The sequence below is a fragment of the Diadema antillarum genome, unplaced genomic scaffold, assembly GCF_040938485.1.
Source record: "Diadema antillarum isolate AM-2024a unplaced genomic scaffold, OU_Dant_1.0 seq00001431_RagTag, whole genome shotgun sequence".
Lineage (NCBI taxonomy): Eukaryota > Metazoa > Echinodermata > Echinoidea > Diadematoida > Diadematidae > Diadema > Diadema antillarum.
In genome coordinates, this window is record NW_027272182.1 from 549,711 (window position 1) to 569,873 (window position 20,163).

The following is a 20,163-nucleotide window of genomic DNA, read 5'->3' on the forward strand; positions in this document are numbered from 1 at the left end:
CTTTTTAGTGGCCCGAATGTGTCACCGGAGATAAAGGTTATTGTCGAGCCCTGTACACACACACACACACACACACACACACACACACACACACATATATATATGTATATATATATTATATATATACATAAACATATATATATATTTATATATATATATATATTTATATATATATATATATATATATATATATATATATACATACATACATACACACCCACACACACACACACATCCACACACATCCGCCGTCCCGCGGGGCAGCGGTATTTTGAAAGGAGAGATAATTAAAATCGGTCGCACGTTTCACTTTAAGGTGTTCATGATATCAACGAGGACCATCAGCTCATCATTGTTTTAAAAACAGGTCCACTCGATCCTGCTCCAGCCTCATGTAACTCTCTCCCATTTCTTCTTCTCTCCCCTTCTCCTCCCTATATGCGCCTTTCTCTCTCCCCTTCTTTCCCTTTCCGTCTCTCTCATCTCTTTTACCCTTTATCCGTCTTCATCTCCTTCTCCTTTCTCTTTCTCAATTCTAAACTCCTTCCTCTTGCTCGAGCTCTGCGAGTCACTTCTTTTCTCCACTTTGTTCTCTTCCATTTCTGTGTAAGTTTTTTTTTTTTAGGGGGGGGGGTATTCTATCTCTGAAACCGAAATAAATTGACCTTCCGCACTTGAAATATCAGACGCGATGGCGGAAATGTTGGGTCCAATAACAGTCGTCCCAAACCGATGAACTACTTCCTTCAAAAGCACGCCAATGCTTGAACAGGGGACAGATTAGGGAGAGGGGCGGTCAGTCAGTGACGCCATTTTGGTGCGATATTTTCTTTATTATTCTATGAGGCTAACAAGTTCTCAGAAACCCATTATCTTGAATGTTTGGTTTCATAGAAGTCCTCATTGCTGACATTTCGGACATTGTGTATGTGTGTGTGTGTGTGTGTGTTTTGCGTTTAGATGTTCCTTCTCATTGAATCACGTAAAACAATATTTTTGATCGTATTTCCACGATGTAGCGGGATAAGAACACAACAACAAAAACAACAACAGCAACAGAGGTTCAGCTCAGGAAGAGGATTATATGTCCCATACCATATTCAAATTCAACAGCTAAGAAAGCGAAAGAAAAGAAGGAAGAAACAACACAGGACGGATCGATAAACGGTATCTATTTTGTTCCGTTTCTTTGTTTTTCCTTTCTTTTTTTCCCCTTAAAAAAAGGCCATAACACTGTTTCGCCAGCCATTTCTGTTTGCTTACGGATCATATAAAACTATTGAGCTTCAAACTCAAGAATCCGCTTTCAGTCTTCGGCTATTGATTAAAGCTGAGATAGATACGTCTAGTGGCATTGTGCCAGTCAGTTATTGGAGCGTTAATGCGCTTACTTTCCTCAGGAGGGACTATTCAATCGAATTTCAAGACGTATTTATTCGATAAGATTTATCGAGCAGTCTGTTTACGGGGATTGCCTTTACACATCCGTTTTTCTCGGCCTTCTCTTCTACTTTTACCTGTCGTGAACTTTTTACTCCCTGTTTTATCATTTTTCTTTTATATAATACATGAAACTGAAACTTCTTACCTTCTTCTACACCTTTTTCTTAAGCTCAAGTCAAATGAATCAAACCACTGTCGAGGTAATGGATTGTCCCATAATCTTAGCCTGGTTTCGTAACCTGTTGAATTCCTTATCTTTAAAAGAGAACAACTTGTCGAAAAAAGAGTGACCCAACCGGAAACTACAATCGCTCATCTTGCCAGCGGGGGTTGTTTTGAACACTGCCTACTATGCTGGGGATCAGCTGATTTCTATCATCATGACTAGGCTAGGGAGAGAGCATAATAATTATGACGAGCGCATGTTTGATTGATTGTGTTTAAAGAGTCTAGACTGAACGACTACGGACTCTGAACGGGGGCCCGTGGCGGGAGATTTTAATCAATTTGATTAAAACATTGACACAGCCGAGAATTCTTCGACACCCGATCCTTGAGAGTCACCGAAAATTGCCGGTTGACGTTTTCGAGCAGCATCGGTGGGGGAACGTACGGCGCGCGGCTCTGTGTAGAGTAAATACTTAGTAGTGGCCTCCACTGTAAATATTTGTTCGGAATCATTCATTTTTTCCGTTATATACGTGCTTCTTGGTACAACGGTCAAATTCAGGGATATATTCTCCGCCTTTATTTTTCAATGTCCTGCAAACAGATCATATTGCAGTGTTTTCACTAATATGCTTCGCCGGTTTCCATTGCTAGCGGTCCATCATTCATGATTTCTCCATTAGTCACATCACCTTTTACCATGTATATTTGCAATCCAGGAAGTGTGATATCAAACTGTACTCTCCGCCCTATATTATTATTTATACTGAGTTGTATAGTTTTGTAATACGATCTCCCCCAAATATCTCTATTTGGTAAATAGAGAAAGTCAAATGGTGCATCACCATAATGCAAATTCAGGGATCATAATTACCAATGCAATCGGCTAATTACAAGGCAGAAGAGCCTACCACATGGTATTATACTAGTTCATTTCAACCATGCAGATACCACGTAACGTAATACACTTGTACGTAATTACAGGCAACTAATCTTCTGATGAAAACAACTAATACAAAAATAAACTCATAAACCGCAGTGACCGATGGAGTGACAACTTCTTTGATGATCATTTAAGTGGATACGCTCTTTAGCCCGACATGCCCTAATTATCCTAATTACCTGAATCACTAACAGGCGCCACTGTGTTGTGATGACTAGAATAACTCACCTCGTACTTTTTTTTTTAAAAATCCGGATACTCTCTATCTTCCATCCTCCCCCTCTCAGTCTCTCTTAAACACACACACACACACACACACACAGACACACACACACACATGCACACACACACACACACACACACACACACACACACACGCTCACTCTCTGCTTTCTCTAAGCCCATTTGAAGTGATTGCCGAACAGATCACTCTAACATACAGTGTATAATACGTTTTAAAGACCTGCTAGCATGAGGATACCATGGAATTGGGAGGCTGGTCCAGCTCGGATATATTCGAAAATCCCCGTTACGAATTGTGTATAGCCGTATCGCTAGTCTCTATGTGAGTACACACACAGCCGAAGAATATCGACTGGAGTCGACTATTACCGATGCGCGTACGCTTTGATGCACATATTCCCTGACCAGTGCTATTCGTGATTTTCGAATGTACCCCAGTGGGCAGCGAATGAATCGGGCACCTTTGAATACCCATGCTAACGGGCCTTCAATGCTACCCTGATCAAATGCGACACGAGTTTCTGTTGTCATTGTTGTTTCTTTCGTTTGAAACTTTTTATTGATGAGATAATTGGCATGCATGTCCATCAAAACAACACTACTCATACTATGAATTTATACAGTAGGATTAAAATGCAATTTCTGTTGTCAATGTCTACTTTCTGTTTGTTTGTTTGTTTGTTTGTTTGTTTGTTTGTTTGATTGATTGATTGTTTGCTTGTATACAGTGTAGGATGAGGTGGTTGTTGTTCAAACCTTGCACAAGCACAAAGGCAAAATTTACCATTTCCAGATGAAACAAAAACCCATTATTCGTGCTTCAAAATAGTACTAACATGTGAGTTAGGGATAGAAACAACCTCAGCATAATGGATGTTAAGTATTGTTAATTACACAAAATGTGAACAATAGTTATAATAAAAATGTTCCCAGACTAAACCGTCTATATACAGTTATAGTTTATTGAGAAAACAGTGATATCTCCTTATATTTCAGGATTTATTGCATATTTTTTGTATGTCTTATGATACAACTGACCTACATATATGCATCAAATGTGTTATTTTGAATATTTTTTAATCATTGCTCCCAAAGGTAAACAGGACCTTTAACCTAGTTGTCATACACGTGATTATAAAGGTCTGAGATTAATCTTGCAATCTTTCGACGAACATCACCTCAGAATGTGATTATCTCGCAGAACATTGAAGTATTGAATTTTAAAATTAGTTTCTGACGTTATCGTTGATGTATCCCATATATCGTTGTTCATATCATGTCATTAATTCTAACATTTTTATCATTCGAAACGACCCTTTATTATGATTATTCTTATTGTCAATTATGTTTTTATTGATATTCATTAATTTTGTGATTGACATATTCAAGCTCATCATATTTCGATGACTAACCACACTCATTTTATACCTCCCTATTATTAATTCCTCTATCCTTTCTCCTTATTATTTTTTCGCTCTCTCTTCTTTACATCATATTTCTCACATAGACTTCATAGCAAAGACATAATGGATAAGATGCAAAAAAAAAAGAAGAAGCGAAGGATAGGAAAGGAGACAGAAAAAAATGGATGGAGAAAAACATTGACACAATTACCTCTAGAAATTGTCTCAAATCGTAAAAATGGAGAAATAAAATCTCAGAGGAATGCGATATGATGTATTGAACAAATTCTTATGGATTTTTGAGGAGAAAAAGTTATCTCCGGGACACACCTGCCAAGCTGTCTCCTTTGCGAACCACTTGCCCGAAGTCTTCCGTCACCCTTCTTGACTTGATGGCGGTAAATCTCCTTCAAAATGCAATTTTCTCTACATTTTAATACTGGAAAAAAAGAAAAATTACAGATCAATTCCTATTGTCCACGGAACTGCCTCGAGTGCCAATACAGAGTCTTGAACAAGTCGTTTTTACCACATAAAGTGGTTAACACTATAATCATGTCTCGAGCAAGATTTAGAGATCGGAGGACTTTATACGCTATTGAAGAGAATACGCGTTGTTCTTTTTGGTCATAACTATAGCAATGTTACTCTCGCATACAGTCGCATCTAGCTTTTTTTTTCAAACTACAAATTTAACTTCTAACTGCATTTGCAGCAAGACGTACATTTGAGCATGCAACAGTGATACATAGATATATGAACAGCACAATCCAAGAAAAAGATCACTTGTCAAATTATATTCTATAGGGAAATAAACTTGTTCTGGGAGCCGGAGTGAGCCTACCACATAACCTTTTTTAAGACATAATGGCCCAAATTCACGAAGGTGGTACCATGGTTTAAACCGTGGACAAAAACCATGGAGCGCCAAGTGTCGCATGGAACATTTCGGTCATACGAAATTGGCGTCGACAAAATGACCATTTCGTTAACGAAAGTATCATTTCGTGGACGAAATGTTCATTTAGTTGCAAAATGTCATGTCGTTACAAAATAATAATTTCATTGACGAAATGACTGATTCGTAACGAAACATTCCATGCAACACTTGGCGCTCCATGGTGTTTGTCCATGGTTTAAACCATGGTTTCATTTGTACCACCTTGTGAATTCGATCCTATGATTATGTCACTACAAGGTAGAGACCAGTATAAACTCATGCACATGAACACACACTTACTTACACACGTACGTATAAAGTGTACGTATAGTCAATCCTGTCTACAGCGGCCACCCAAGGAAACGGAAGGACTGGCCTTTATAGGCAGATGGCCGCTAGAGACAGGTTTTGTGGCATTGCGTGTATGAACTGCATTAACTGCACATTATTTTGTTATTGTTTATAGTATACATAATACGTACATTTATGTGCATTTGTATATTCACATCTATCATACCTTGAACAAAGCCGCTATCTGCTGCAGTATTGCACACAGCGGGCATTTTACAGCAAGCAGACATTTGAAATATACGAGTTCATTATATGCCTGAATGGCGGGTGAATGTAGCGGTGGCAATCATTGAACTGCAAATAGCCATGCATGACCAGCACGCCTGCTAAGCAGAAAATAGCCTGAAATATCGGATTCGATTGCAGCTCGTAGGTCTGTGGACGCTACAAGTATACCCAGAAATCTACCGCGGAATACAAAATTGGTGGCCGCTGGCCGTGCTAAATAGACAGGTAACCGCAGCTATATACACATGACTTTTTCTCTCGCGGGAACAAAAAAAAAGTTGATGGCAGGTGACTGCTCTACACAGGTGGCCGCTAAGGCAGGTTTAACTGTACGTAAGACAAACAAACATGAGTGACGAAGGATCAGTGTTTTATGTTGTCGCCGTGTTTGCTCATGATAGTAAACCGCTTCTGCCACCTCTTATTTGTTTGTGTGTATGTATGTATTTCTTTTGTTCTTTTTCGATGGGCTTGACTTCTTTTCTTCTCTTTCTCGCTGTCCACTTTCAAGTCAATCTGAAGGAAAAATTACCTTTCACTGTTTGCTACCATTTTTAGCAGCAGCTGAATCATGGTGCTGCAACGTTCGTATAGCTTGGAGTTGAGGCGAACAATTTTCCCTGTATTGATTCTCAGTTCGGGGGCTCTCCTTGGGTTCTAGGGGCAAAATTATCTTCATGATTTTCCAAATTGTGTTAGATGATAATACAGTGACGACGCACCGAACTCCGAGAAAGTGGCGGTACATTCCTGTTTGGGGGCAGCGGTTGTTGTTGTTGCTGCTGTTGTTGCTGTTAGTGATCGTGTGCTGTTTTCGTTTTGCGTTGCTCGTTCGTCCCCCGGTCTTTTTGTTACTATGTCATATGCCAACTTTTGCTTCTTTTGAATTACAGTCAAATAGCAAATCAATGCCACCAGAGGGGATCATGCAGCTTTGCTACGCAGGACCATTTTAGTCTGCCGCAGTGACTTAGGTAACGTTTTCCTCCACTGCAGTTGCTTTTAACCACTATTCCCAGTTGAGTAGCGGTAGAAAATGAAATTTAGTGGATCTTAAGTCACGGCCACGCACCAAGGGATTGTGCTTTATACAGCTTCTGCAGTTAGTGATCCTTGGATATTTTGAGCACTTGTTTTTCCTACTCTTTCGAGTTCTTTTTGTTGTTGTTTTTCCAAGTGAGTCATGCAAGACAAAAACGTAACCTAGGGTTTATTAGCTTGCAAGATCTAGGCCCCGCTCATCATATTTTTAACAATTGAAAACAAAAATTGTTTAGCAAAAAACCTTCGTTCTTAGTCAACGTATCTTTTAACCATCGCCCCACAATGTCAACAGAAAATGCTTATAGTGCAAAGTCTGTCCATCTGGCAGCCGTAGAGTTATGAAATAAACTATACTAAGTATCTCAAACATGCTGACACAGTGTATATTATTTTTTTTTTCATGTCTTTTGAAAACGTGTTCCTTCAATTTGTAAAGAGATACACTTTACTGTAGCCTTTGTCAAAGGTTTGTCACTTTTCATCTTACCTTCCTTCCGTCTCTTCTCCCACCTTTGTCTGTCAATTTTCTTTTTTTTTTTGCTATATTTTCCCGCCTTAAATATAGACAGAGACCTAATCATCATTAATATTATCATTAGGTGATCCGAGTATCCTCTCGGATCACCTTCTGTATCTGTACGGATTCTTTCTTCTTCTTCTTCTTCTTCTTTCTTTATTTCTCCCCAAAAGTTGTGCAGAGGTTAGCTCAGAAAGTGCTATGCCTATCAAGTTCAAACTTATACCATGTATGTATCGTGTCCCAAAGACGGCAATCGAACTAATATCAAAGTGATCAGTCGACCTTGACGTCACTATGACGTCATTATATGAAAACACATTCTCAATCATATCTCATTAATGGAATGAAGTTTTTCAATGAAATTTACGTCACATTTATTTCAAGTTATGCGCATTCTACTCATATTCTCAAAATTCACATTTTCTCTTGATATGTGCGCGTACGCGCGCGTTGAAATATTTGTATGCTCAAATCGAGCTCAAATTTTTTTTGCACGTTTCAGACCATTTGGAGCATTTTTTGAAAAATTGAAAAAGTCGCACATATACGCACGCACAGCTCATATGCAATAGAAATTTTAAGTTTTTTCACACGGATCGGATGTCCGGAATGTCAAGGAATATTTCTATCAAGTTTCAAGTCGATCCGACTCAATATGACGTCATACGGGCCCGTCAAATTCAAAATTCCGCGCGTGCGTCAATGGGGATACACAGTGCAACTATGCCAAAAAACCGCCAAATTTAAATCGGATTTTACTCGTCAGGATGGACGGTGACCCCCATTTTCTTGATATATTCTAAAAGCTGATGAGTTGTACATGTCATTTCATAACTGAAAAGGTGATCCGAGTATCCTCTCGGATCACCTTCTGTATCTGTACGGATTCTTTCTTCTTCTTCTTTCTTTATTTCTCCCCAAAAGTTGTGCAGAGGTTAGCTCAGAAAGTGCTATGCCTATCAAGTTCAAACTTCCACCATGTATGTATCGTGTCCCAAAGATGACAGATCTCGTAAAATCATAGTGATCAGTCGACCGTGACGTCACTATGACGTCATTATATGAAAACACATTCTCAATCATATCTCATTAATGGAATAGAATTTTTCAATGAAATTTACGTCACATATATTTCAAGTTATGTGCATTCTACTCATATTCTCAAAATTCATCTATACCCTAAAACGTGCACGTACGCGCGCGTTGAAATATTTGTATGCTCCAATCGAGCTCAAAATTTTTTTGCACACGTTTCAGACCATTTGGATCATTTTTTGAAAAATTGAAAAAATCGGACGGACGCGTACGCGCGCGCGCATATACGCACGCACAGCTCATGTGCAATAGAAATTTCCCGTTTTTTTACTTTGATTGGATGTCTGAAATGTCAAGGAATATTTCTACCAAGTTTCAAGTCAATCCGACTCAATATGACGTCATACGGGCCCGTCAAAGTTAAAATTCCGCGCGCGCGTCAGTGGCGATAGACAGTGCAACTATGCCAAAAAACCGCCAATTTTAAATCCGATTTTACTCGTCAGGATGGACGGTGACCTCCCATTTTCTTTACATATTCTGAAAGCTGATGAGTTGTACATGTCATTTCATGGGTTGGTGATGCTGAAAAAATGATTAAAAGATATGAAATTGCTTAATAAAGTAAAAAAAGTAAATTTTCAAAATGACGTCATCAAATTTCAAGTTCATTCGAACGTATCTCACTAATCCTTTGCCAATTTCCACCGAGATTTCAGTATGTTGTAGCTTATTTAATGTTCTTTCAAAAGTTAGATTACAAACTTTTGATTGGATGACGTCATCACCTCGTAAAAATGGATTAAAAGTCATCTTGTCAAATTTGACCAGTTTACGTGTTATCTCTATGGGAGTGCAGTTTTTCTGGAAATGAAAATTGACATGACTGTCTTTATCGAGCATTAGCTTACTTATGCTTCGGTGAATTTCTCCCAGATTTTAATATGTTGTAGCTAAGACTTTGGGCTATCGTGAATTTGCCCTCCGTTTTTCATACAATGTCGGCATCACGTCAAAAAACTTGGTTGAAATTAAAGCTTTTCTTCGATGTATTGAAATATTTCTTTCTTTCTGCAACTTTCTTTGCAATAACTCAAGAAAAACATACCCTATCACCACCATATTTTGCACATGTTTAGTTCATGTCACGTACATTATTTCACAAAATAACAACTACTTGATCAGACACCATCTTGGGTATGTAAATTAGGGTCAAAGGTCATAAATGTTTCATCCTGTATCTTGGTGAATACATGTCTTATCTTTCCCATATTTTGCACACGCAAAGACCATGTTACAAGGATCATTTCACAAAATAAACACTTTTTGCTCAGATGCCATCTTGTCTGTGCAAAGTGGGGTCAAAGGTCATATGTACTTCTTTCTTTATCTTCGTTATGACGTGTTATCTGTATGGGAGTGAATTTTTCTAGATGTGAAAATTGACATGACTGTCTTTATCGAGTACTAGCTCACTTACCCTTCGGTGAATTTCTCCCAGATTTTAATATGTTGTAGCTGAGACGTTGCACTATCGTCAAGTGCCCTTCGTTTATTCATACGACGTCGAAATCACATCGAAAAACTTGGTTGAAATTAAAGCTTATCTTCGATGTATTGAGATATTTCTTTCTTTCTGCAACTTTCTTTGCAATAAATCAAGAAAAACAGCCCCTATCACCCCCATACTTAGCACATGTTTAGTTCATGTCACGTACATTATTTCATAAAATAACAACTACTTGATCGGACAACATCTTGGGTATGTAAATTAGGGTCAAAGGTCATAAATGTTTCATCTTGTATCTTGGCGAATACCTGTCCTATCTTTCCCATATTTTGCACACGTATAGACGATGTCGCAAGAATCATTTCACAAAATAACCACTTTTTCCTCAACTGCCATCTTGGGAGTGTAAAGGTGGGTCAAAGGTCATATATATTTGTTGGTGTATCTTCGTTATCTAGTGTATACAGAATTTGGTACCAAAGATGGCAGATATGGCTCCCTTTTTTAAATGAGAATCCAAACATCACACGGCCAATGTCTCTAAACACAGATGAAACCTGTATGGTCATGCCTATTGCGATCAGGAGTCGAATCATTGATTTAAAAAAAATCGGATCACCTTAATTTGTCAGTGATGACAAATTACAATCTCAAGTTATTTCGTAAGACTGCTTCAAATTCTTTCTTTTTTTTTGGGGGGGGGGTGTTTCATTATCATTATACCAATTTTAGTCCACTTATAACGTTCGATATCATTCGGCGTTCAAACTGTACTTCGCTGACAATGCAATGCTTTAATGTAACAAAATGTTCTTGCAGTGATCATTGCAACTTTATATTCCCACAATTGTCTGTCAACAAACAAAAATAATAAATGCAGCTTTTTACGATATCATATCGGCGAGCATGGAGAGGAAGTTACCATATTTTGCATATTATTATTTCACGTAAGTGATTTGTGACACGCGATATTTACGATGTCTATCCAATGTAAGAACTTGTTACATTGTTTTCTTTACATGCAGACATAGTTCTCCTGTCGATCGCTGATATCGACAGATGAAATGCAATGTTCTCGGTATAAGACAGATCGTATTTCTAATTCTGACCTGCAGAGGGCACTCGTCACCAGAATGTCATTCTTTTTAATGAAGGGGCCTTGTCTTGTTTGACATTCAGATTCGCTTGTTAAACTTTTTATTGCATCGGAATCTCCCTTCAAGGTGAAGTTTCGATACAATCGTGCCACACCGATTGTCACTTTGTTTTCAAGTGTGAAAGTACTTTTAGAACCAGACATGATTTCGAAGCGTACGTTGACTACTGCAATTCGGACTGTAACTTTTCTTAAGAATAATACCCCCCTCCCCGCGTAAATGAGCGTTTGTTATTTGTTCTGTATGCTTGGATATTCAACAATGCCTATCTCTTCACTTTCGTATGTATTAATGGGTATGTGTGTGAGCGCGAGTGTGTGTGTGTGTGTTCTGAAACAAAGGGCTGCCGCTAATCATGTGTCGATATTTTCCCCCATTAGCTGCACCAGCATGACGGAGTATGTAGCTCCAATATTATGAAAGGTTGTAATGTGTTTTACAGACTCCAATACAGAGGCACTATTCAAAACAAACACACTCTAACATGAAACTTCAACAACAAAAGGCATCACGCAAGAATCTTTGGCAAGTTCTTCAATTGTATATCAATACACTTCCGTTATATTTTTTCTTTTTTTTTAATGTGGCGGGAGCCTTTTACAAACGAAAGTAAATTGCGGAATGAAAACTTTCTGATAGTAATTTATATTCCCGTGCTGTAAGTTGTTAATTTTCTTTTTGGCTTGCTTTTCGTTTTTGCTCAAGTAATGTCATATGGCCCTTGATATCCACGGTTAGTAGTACCTGGTTCAACTTTCGTAGTTTTGACGTAACACGAACGCAACAAGTTAGGAATCATAAACAAACAACCAAATTCAAATGACTATAATCATGATTGTCATGGTAGGTTTGCAAAACAAAACAAAACAAAACAAAATGGCAAACTCAAGGGCAATTTGGCTGACAGCAAACCTCACGATCCTCAAAGCAAAAAGAAAAAGAAAAAAGAAAAAAACAAAACAAAAACAAAACAAAGAACGGAACTAAAAAAACAAAAACAACTGAATATGACCTTGACAGGTCTTCATTTAGTATCTTAACCACCTGCCAATTCATATAACTGAGATATTCTTTTATTTATCTCCTTTTCTTTCTTGCATCATCAGTTTTTATTGATTTTAAGTTGCCAAAAAGTAGTGACCTGTGTGTTTTAGCCCGAGAAATACATTTGATTTCTCTGACGTCCTAGACGTCACTAATTCTATTTCTGTGAGGGACATCAATAGGAAAGGAAAGGAGCGAATAAGAGGGGGAAAGGAGGTGGGGTGAATTGAGTGGGAGTTTATATGGATCCTATAATCTCCAAAATCAGCGTATGAACTTCACCTGCCTGCCTATTTGTGTTGCCCAGCGATAGCTTTTACATAATATAACAAAACAAAGACGAAGCCCAATCAATTAAACTTGTTAACACCCCCCCCCCAAAAAAAAAAATGCATGCAGTGATTTGAAGAGAAATCGAAGAATCAAAGATTTTGAAGAAATCTGCGTGGGGAGTGGAGATGTGTTGGTGTTTGACTTTACTTTCGATTGCCAAGTACAGAACTCTTGATAACGCGAAAAGCAGCTATTAGGCAAAGTCAGTGTAATTGTCGGGATTCGTTACCAGCAGAAGTTCTCAAAAATTAGTGGTATCAAAGAGGTACCACACTCCCCTTTGTGGTATACACTTTTTCACATGTTGCTCCCCCACAACCTGTGATTTCAGGGTATTGTGGTGGAGTTTTGTGCTTGTGTTTAACGTTCTCTTTCATACAACTTTGTTTACTTCCCCCCCCCCCCACCACCGAATTGATATTTACATTTGTAATTCAGAATTCTATATACTCTCCATACCTGTTCGCACATAAAAAGTTTACTTCCAAGATATGGCAATTTTCAGTACAGTTAATGCGAGCTACGCAAGTTCCTACAAGGAAAGGATGCAAAGGTTACTATAGAACTATAAGATAGCCGGATGGCCATGGATGTTTTCACCAGTATGCAATCCACTTCAGAGGAGGAAAAGCGTCCAAAAAGTAGATGGGGAAGAATAAGAGGAAAAAGAGAATACCAAGTAAAGGAATAATCAGAAAGAGGAAAGGAAGAGAACTAGGGAATGAGAAGAAAAGTACTTCAGTAAAGAAGTGTGCCTCTCGGGAAACAAAACCTGGCCGCATCGACAGCACGATCATAAAAAGAAAAGAAAAACAAAACAAGACAAAACGATGCTTTAACAATGGAACATTGTCGTGCTAATTAAATCATCATAAATATCTGTGATTTTTTTTTATTAAGCGCACTGCAGCGAAATCGTTTTCCCATAAATCATAGCACTATAGCAAAAAGAACATACGCTTAAATCTCACTCAATTCTTGCCTGCGTTCACAGTTCATAAATTATATATTTTGTACATGTTGAAAGATTTCTGAATGTGTGATGTTGTGAAGCATCGTTGCCAAGCAACCGAGATGCGGTAAACAACACATGTGCTGCCACCATCTCTCTCGTGTCTGTCACTTCACCCTTATGATTTTCATGAAGAAAATCCTATCTCGGGTCAAACTTTGAGGTCGACATCTTATCGTTCTTGTCTTGATTTCTCGACTCCGCTCTGTGTTCTGTTTCTATGGTTGCCCTCAGCAGCGTGGGATAAACAGAGAGAGCTGGTAACGAATGGGGAGCGTGCCGCTTTTTGGCGCGTGAATAAAACACAGAGGGATAAACCCAGACGATTGCGACGCTCGTAGCTGACATCGGTCAGATGTTTGCAAGACAGCTGTTCAAAGAAGAAATCAGCCGCCCCGTTATCCATGCATATATATCCACGTACACACATTTGTTGATTGGGCCTTGCGCTGGTATCTGTAACCTCATCAATAGTCCAGTCTCGCAGAGGTTCTCAGTAAACCAGGACAGAACTAGAGTCACATCATCATATAGGCTCAATAACCTTCCCGAGATGTTAAAAGTCCGGCAATTAATGTAACTGATCCGCAAAGAGCCGTGAGGAGCGAAGGAGGGGTAAAACGAAACGCACTTGTGATTCCCAGCTTTTCCCCTGATTCGATATCATGCTCTAGGAGGTCATTCTTTCAATGTCACCCTAAGGTAGGCATTAGTTGATGTCTTAGTATGTTCTCCCCTATACGTCTTCTGTCTCTTTCTTCTTCCCCTAACCTCCTCCAACTTCATGTTTTATATTAAGATGTCTCTACTTTTTCCCCTTCAATTCTTCAATCTTTTAAACTATCCTCTCGAGTATATCTGTCTTATCCTATCAGGAGATGAGACTCTCATTTATTTTTTGTTCAACTCGAAGTTCCAGAAACGCTGAATGACATGTCACTTTCCCACCTTAACATGTACAGACACGTGTTCGATCTACCAAGTCCTCACCGGTGTCCCAACTGCTGACCGCGGGACCGACACAGCTCCGACCGAATAAGTATGGTTTCTCCGCTCCGCGCTCTCCGGCGAGCCGCGGCGAAACATTGACGCAGAATTCGTGTGCTTGTAGATCAAGTGGGTTTGACGGGATACTGCATTCAAGATGGTGAGTTGATGCTTTCATTTTCCCAACATTCTCTCCGAAAACTTAGAATATTAAAAAAAAAACCCGCATAAAACACAGAAAGGTTGCTTGAATGAAATAAATTATAAATCAACGAAAATGGAAATACAGCAAAGTAATAAGGACTATCATATACAAAGCTATTGGATATGATAGTTTGTAATGCAATGATATTATTACAAGCATTACAAGATTAGACAGTCCTTTCTTTATCATTTTTTTTTTGCCGCAAATTTTTGCTACACTCTTCCCCCAATCCCATTTTTTGTATAGGCCTAATTATTGTAGTTTTGTCAGGAAACATATAGGGTCGTCATCTCGTCAAGTACCATTGCGTTTGTTTATTATGACGGCCCTTGCAACGTTGAACATGTCATGAAAGTGAAAATACCACAATTTACTTACTTTGTATCTAAACCATTTACTGAAGTTGTTTGAAGCACTTGATTTTCTTTAGAAGATATTATTCTTACTCAAATCGATGTCATTGTAAATGTGTTCTTGTTTGCATGTTGTATTCTTAAAAAAAGTTGCATAAAAATTGAAATTGAGATTGAACAAAAAACAAAACAAAAACGTATTGAAATGCGCAATATGTAACTGTGGGTCGAGCTTTACGGAGACAGTGCATGGAAATGTGTACTGAGCGTTGTCAGCAGAAAAGCACGGCTTAAGTGGGATGTGTAACAGTTGAAAACGTTAAGGAGACACAAATATGTCTCCGTAAGGTCTAGTCTAATAACCATTTAAGTATAGCCATATAACCATATTGTTTCCCCCATATATACGTGTACATAAAATATGCACAGTGAAAGAAAGGAAAAGAACCACGTAGTTGTAGCGTCAATTACACCTGCTGGCTTGAATTTCGATCTGTTTGTCCAGTATATCGGCACGAACACTTTTGGGGCAGAAAGCCGATTTGTTAGTCTTTCTTGACAGTTTCATCGATATCAGAAAATATCGTTGGAGTGGATTAAAATAGCTCGATGTGTTTGGAGATGGTTGTATGTCCAAACATTTGTTTTCCTTCGAGTTTCAATTAATTATCATGGCTCATTATATTTTTGTCTGAGGGAGAGCTGGTGAGCAACGGGGTGCCAAAATTTATGTTTGACTCTCTTGTAGCTGTGAAGCTTTTCAAAGAAGGAATACTTAATTTGCAATAAAATATGTCTGTAGCTTTCATTCTCCACGTTGTATTTTTTTAGATCAAGCCTCTCTCTAAAAAATAAGGCCTAAATCACTAAAATACTCCATTTGGGAGGTCTACAGTATCAAGACGCCACTTGAAGGCAACAGTCACAGTTCAAATCGAGGAAATAGGGATAATCAGCGTGTTTGTATCAGCATTAGTGTTAAGGGTAAAGTGTTAGTGTTAGCACAGGTGTTAGTGCTAATGCCGGAACTCCATTTTCAAAGTGTTCCAACCATCCACAAACTTATAATCTTATTTTCTTTTTTATGCTACTTGGTGAATATTCAGTTTGTTGCAAATGTCGGCGCAAAATGCCCTTCCAAACTTCACCAAGTACCTTGGGGAAATTATAACGACCACAACTTTTGCCTTCACAAACAGTAACATTTTCCAGGTGTCAAAAAGCAAGTCTCAAACACAAAATCATAGGGGCGAGAAAAAAAATAGAAGGAGAGAGAGAGAGAGAGAGAGTGAGAGATAGAGAGAGAGAAAGAAAGAAAGAAGGAAAGAAAGATGAAAAAACCGATATGTATGAAAATGCTTCTCATAAATCAAAGGTTAATGATGTGTGTTTTCTTTTTTGATAAATGGAGCTTTTGTTGTCAAGTGTCACAATTATCATACAGAGATTTTTTTCTCGATCCTCTGGGTTTATAAAACCATCAAACATTCGGAATGGAATGTGACCCCTTTTGACCCCATGACTTCCCTTAGACAGTAGACTTGACAAGAATTATTTCCTCGTGACTGTTTTTCCTCTGTCTCTTATCAGAGATGTCAAATTACAGTAATAACAGTACGTCAAACTTGTGGGTCATGCATGGTTATTTCTTCTTTTTGGAAAGTACATTCCACCTCTGGGTGTATAGTCGTACTATTTGGCAGGTCTGGCGTGGTGTATGTACAATGATTTTAAAAAAAAAGATTTCTACATCGTACTATGCGCAGCTAAAATTAATACTTCTCTTTTAAAGGGGACATCTAGTCCAAATTTAAGTTAGTCTGATTAGAAAGAGTAAATATCACGAGTTTAATGGTAAAATTTTGAGTTATGACATTTCGAAGTTTCACTAATTTTTCAGGAAACAGGTCATGAACGGTCAATTTGATGAATATGCAAAAGGCAAAGTGAGCGATGTCATCCCCTCACAACTTGCCATATAGTTTGTACATAAAATTTTGAAATTTGCAGTTTTTCATTCAAGTGCAATTATGCCCGAAGGTCAAATCTTAGTACAGTGTATATCTAACTGATCTCTACTAGTATTCTGAAGTTATTCAACCAGGAATAACGTCATGTTTCAGGCTTAAATGACAGAAACATTGAATTTTCGTCATTTTGTGTGTGTGTGTGTGTGCACGATCAATGGAAAATTGTGACGGTGTAGTGACATGGTTAGCTCACTCCCTGCTTCTAGTATTGCACCACTTCAAAGAATTCAAAACACAGCTGCTAGGCTTGTAACCCTTACAAAAAGATCTGACCACATTACTCCTGTTCTCCAATCCCTCCACTGGCTCCCCGTACATCAACGTATCACCTTCAAAATCCTCCTTATCGTTTACAAGATATGTAGTAATCTTGCTCCATCTTACCTCAAAGACTTAATTTCTTTCCGCTCCTCCACTTCAACCCGTTCTCTTCGTTCTTCCTCCACTCTCCAACTATCTCATGGTCCCCGCACCTGCACCCGCTATGGTGATAGGGCTTTTTCTGTTATTTCCCCGTCTCTCTGGAATAAACTTCCTCTCCATATTCGTAATGCTGATAACGTTGATAAGTTCAAGTCATTGTTGAAAACTTATCTGTTTACTCAACTTTGATTATGTTGTTTTGCTGCTGCATGTTATATCATAATACGTATATTTACATAATGCTGTATTTTATTTCAATGTCATACTTCTTTTTTTTTTCCGGATCGATGCGCTTAGAAACATCAGTATTAAGTGCTATATAAATGTTATTCATTATCATTATTTGCATATTCATATCCGCTGTACAAGAACGGTTTTGCAGAAATGAGCAAAATTTCAAAATGTCATAACTTCCTTATTTTCCATCCGATTTCAGTCAAATTTTTACCGTTGAACTCGTAAAATTTACTCTTTTTTATCTGACTGACTTATATTTGGACTGAATTCCCCCTTTAACCCTATAAAGCCCAAGGGGGGGGGGCACATTGTGCCCCCCTACCAGATTTTCGTTTGCCGCTCCTTCGCCCTTAATCCGATTTCAACCGAATTTGGTTACTTTTCCTAAAATCTTATTGCAAACATTTTGATATATAATTTAGCTATATTTGGTGTTGCTGGTTGCCATGGCAACCATAAACTGACAACCATGTCAGTCAGATTTTGCATCTTTTTTTTTTCTGTTCCCATTTCTTTTAACAGCATTACAGTGTATGAAATGGGTGTTTCTTGGCTGAAATTGTTGAAGGAGCAAAATTTGAAGTAATTATGGTCCTGGAAAGTTTTTCTAATTTTTTCCTTTGTTTTTATGTGACAAAGGCATAAAACAATAGATATAATAGAGATAATTGAAAACAATAATATTTTCTAAAGATTGCCCCTATATTTTGAGTTATTTTGATTCCTTCACCCAAGTTATGCCTCTAATATCATTAGTTTATCATATCATCAATTTGCAATCTCAAAATTCCAGTATTATGCAAATATGAAATGTCATAACTATACATGTACCCATCCCAAACATTTCATCCCAGGTCTCATAATGTATCACTATGTTGATATGAATAGCGCCCCCATGTGGTGACCTTGAGAAATTTCAACCATTACAAATAATCAAATTCCACTTGCTTATCATTTGTGGCAAATATGAAAATGATTTGTCTGTAATAAGACATATGTAATGGGGATAAAGAAATTATACGGAAAAATCATGTTTTTAGCATATTTCGTATGTATTTCTTTATATTTTGGTAAATAGCGCCCTCCATGGGTGACCTTGTGAAAATTCAAATGTACAGTCATGTAGAGTATGAGTTACTCTACCCACGTGCCAAATATGACGATGATACATCAAATAATAAAAAAGTTATATAGGGGGGCACAATGTGCCCCCCCCCCCCCTTGGGCCTGCGAGGGGTCAAAATAGCTTGGGCTTGATAGGGTTAAGGAAGTGGGATGCTCTGCACCTGATGCTTGAAGAGGTTTGGAATAAAATTATACACCTCTGAAGGATTTTGGTTCGAACCTTTGTCAGGCTTGTGTTTTATTCCACGCCTCATGTCTTCTCATTGGTGCTATTATTGATAAATGAGTGCCTCATAATTGCAGTCAATTATGATAGCTGAGCCCTTTTTGATGGCAGTGCTTATCATAAAATGGGCTTTAGAATCTCTGCAATCTGATTGGTCAATTATCATGCATTGATTTTTACTGATCAACAATGAGCCATGCGTTCGGTAAAATCCGAACGCTTGGCTGAAGCCTTTTAGAGTATCGTAGATGTTCTGGACGCATGATGGGGAAAAAGTTTGAATATCATGAATTTACTGGCCCATTTCATAAAACATAGTAGATGCATAGGTCTACTTCGTGGATCGGTAGGAATTGGATGCTCTCGTTTAACTTTGGAAACAGTCTAAAATCCTCTCGCTGCGCCCGTGGGATTAAACAGTTCCAAAGTTAAACTCGCGCATCCAATTCTCACCGATCCACTCTGTCCTGTGTGCATTTTGTATACTGGGGATTAATAAGACAATGTTACCATCATCGTTACACACATAGAAATTGTCGAACAACACTTAAATCGCATTCAGAAAAAAGAGTGGCTTATGGCACCGCCTTGCTAACTACACAAGGGTTCTCTTTTGTTTTTGGTTGAAAGTGTGTCGAAATATTTGAATCGATGAATCTCCACAAATTCCAAAGTGTCATTAGTATTGCTAGTTTAAAGGTATCGTTTGCCATTTATAGGGTTAGGAGCAGTGATTAATAAAATTTTAGAGTTATCACATTTGATGCATAATGTGTAGGTCAGTTTATCACAAAACATCCTAACATAATACAAAAATTTCCCAATAAAACTAAAAATAGAAGTAGATATCACTATTTTTCTCAGTGAACCATAACTGTAGACAGTTTAATGTAGAAACAATTTCATCAAAACCATTGTTCACATTTTGTATATCTAACAATATTCAATATTTCTTATACTGATGACATATTTTACATTGGTTGTTTCTATCCCTGACTAGTATTTTAGAACTATTGTGAAGCACGAAAGCTGTTTTTTTTTTTCATCTGCAAATGATAAATAATGCCTTTAAGCTCCATTAACCGTTCAGTTTCGAATATCACCCCTACTGCTGCCGTTCACCCCAACATTACGCGTTCACCTCTTCCAGCGGCTCACGTTTCGGCAAAAGTCATGAAGGTCGGCATTTGCATTGGGATAATT

The 20,163-nt window shown here is 38.1% G+C and overlaps 2 protein-coding genes across 2 annotated transcripts in view; one reads left to right on the plus strand and one right to left on the minus strand.

Annotated features, from left to right (window-relative positions):
* The window catches only part of LOC139709401 (H/ACA ribonucleoprotein complex subunit DKC1-like), a 149,820-nt gene extending 135,360 nt beyond the window's left edge, over positions 1-14,460 (minus strand). The window contains exons 1-2 of the mRNA XM_071621367.1: positions 14,365-14,460; positions 13,532-13,656 (exon numbers count right to left, since the gene is read on the minus strand). Of these exons, the coding sequence (XP_071477468.1) occupies positions 13,532-13,656; positions 14,365-14,460 (221 nt within the window). The remainder of the gene's footprint in view (positions 1-13,531; positions 13,657-14,364) is intronic.
* The window catches only part of LOC139709402 (guanylate cyclase soluble subunit beta-1-like), a gene marked incomplete at its 3' end in the record, with an annotated part of 114,977 nt that overhangs the window by 65,191 nt on the left and 29,623 nt on the right, over positions 1-20,163 (plus strand). Inside the window, exon 2 of the mRNA XM_071621369.1 lies at positions 14,337-14,521. Coding sequence (XP_071477470.1) covers positions 14,519-14,521 — 3 coding nt within the window. The remainder of the gene's footprint in view (positions 1-14,336; positions 14,522-20,163) is intronic.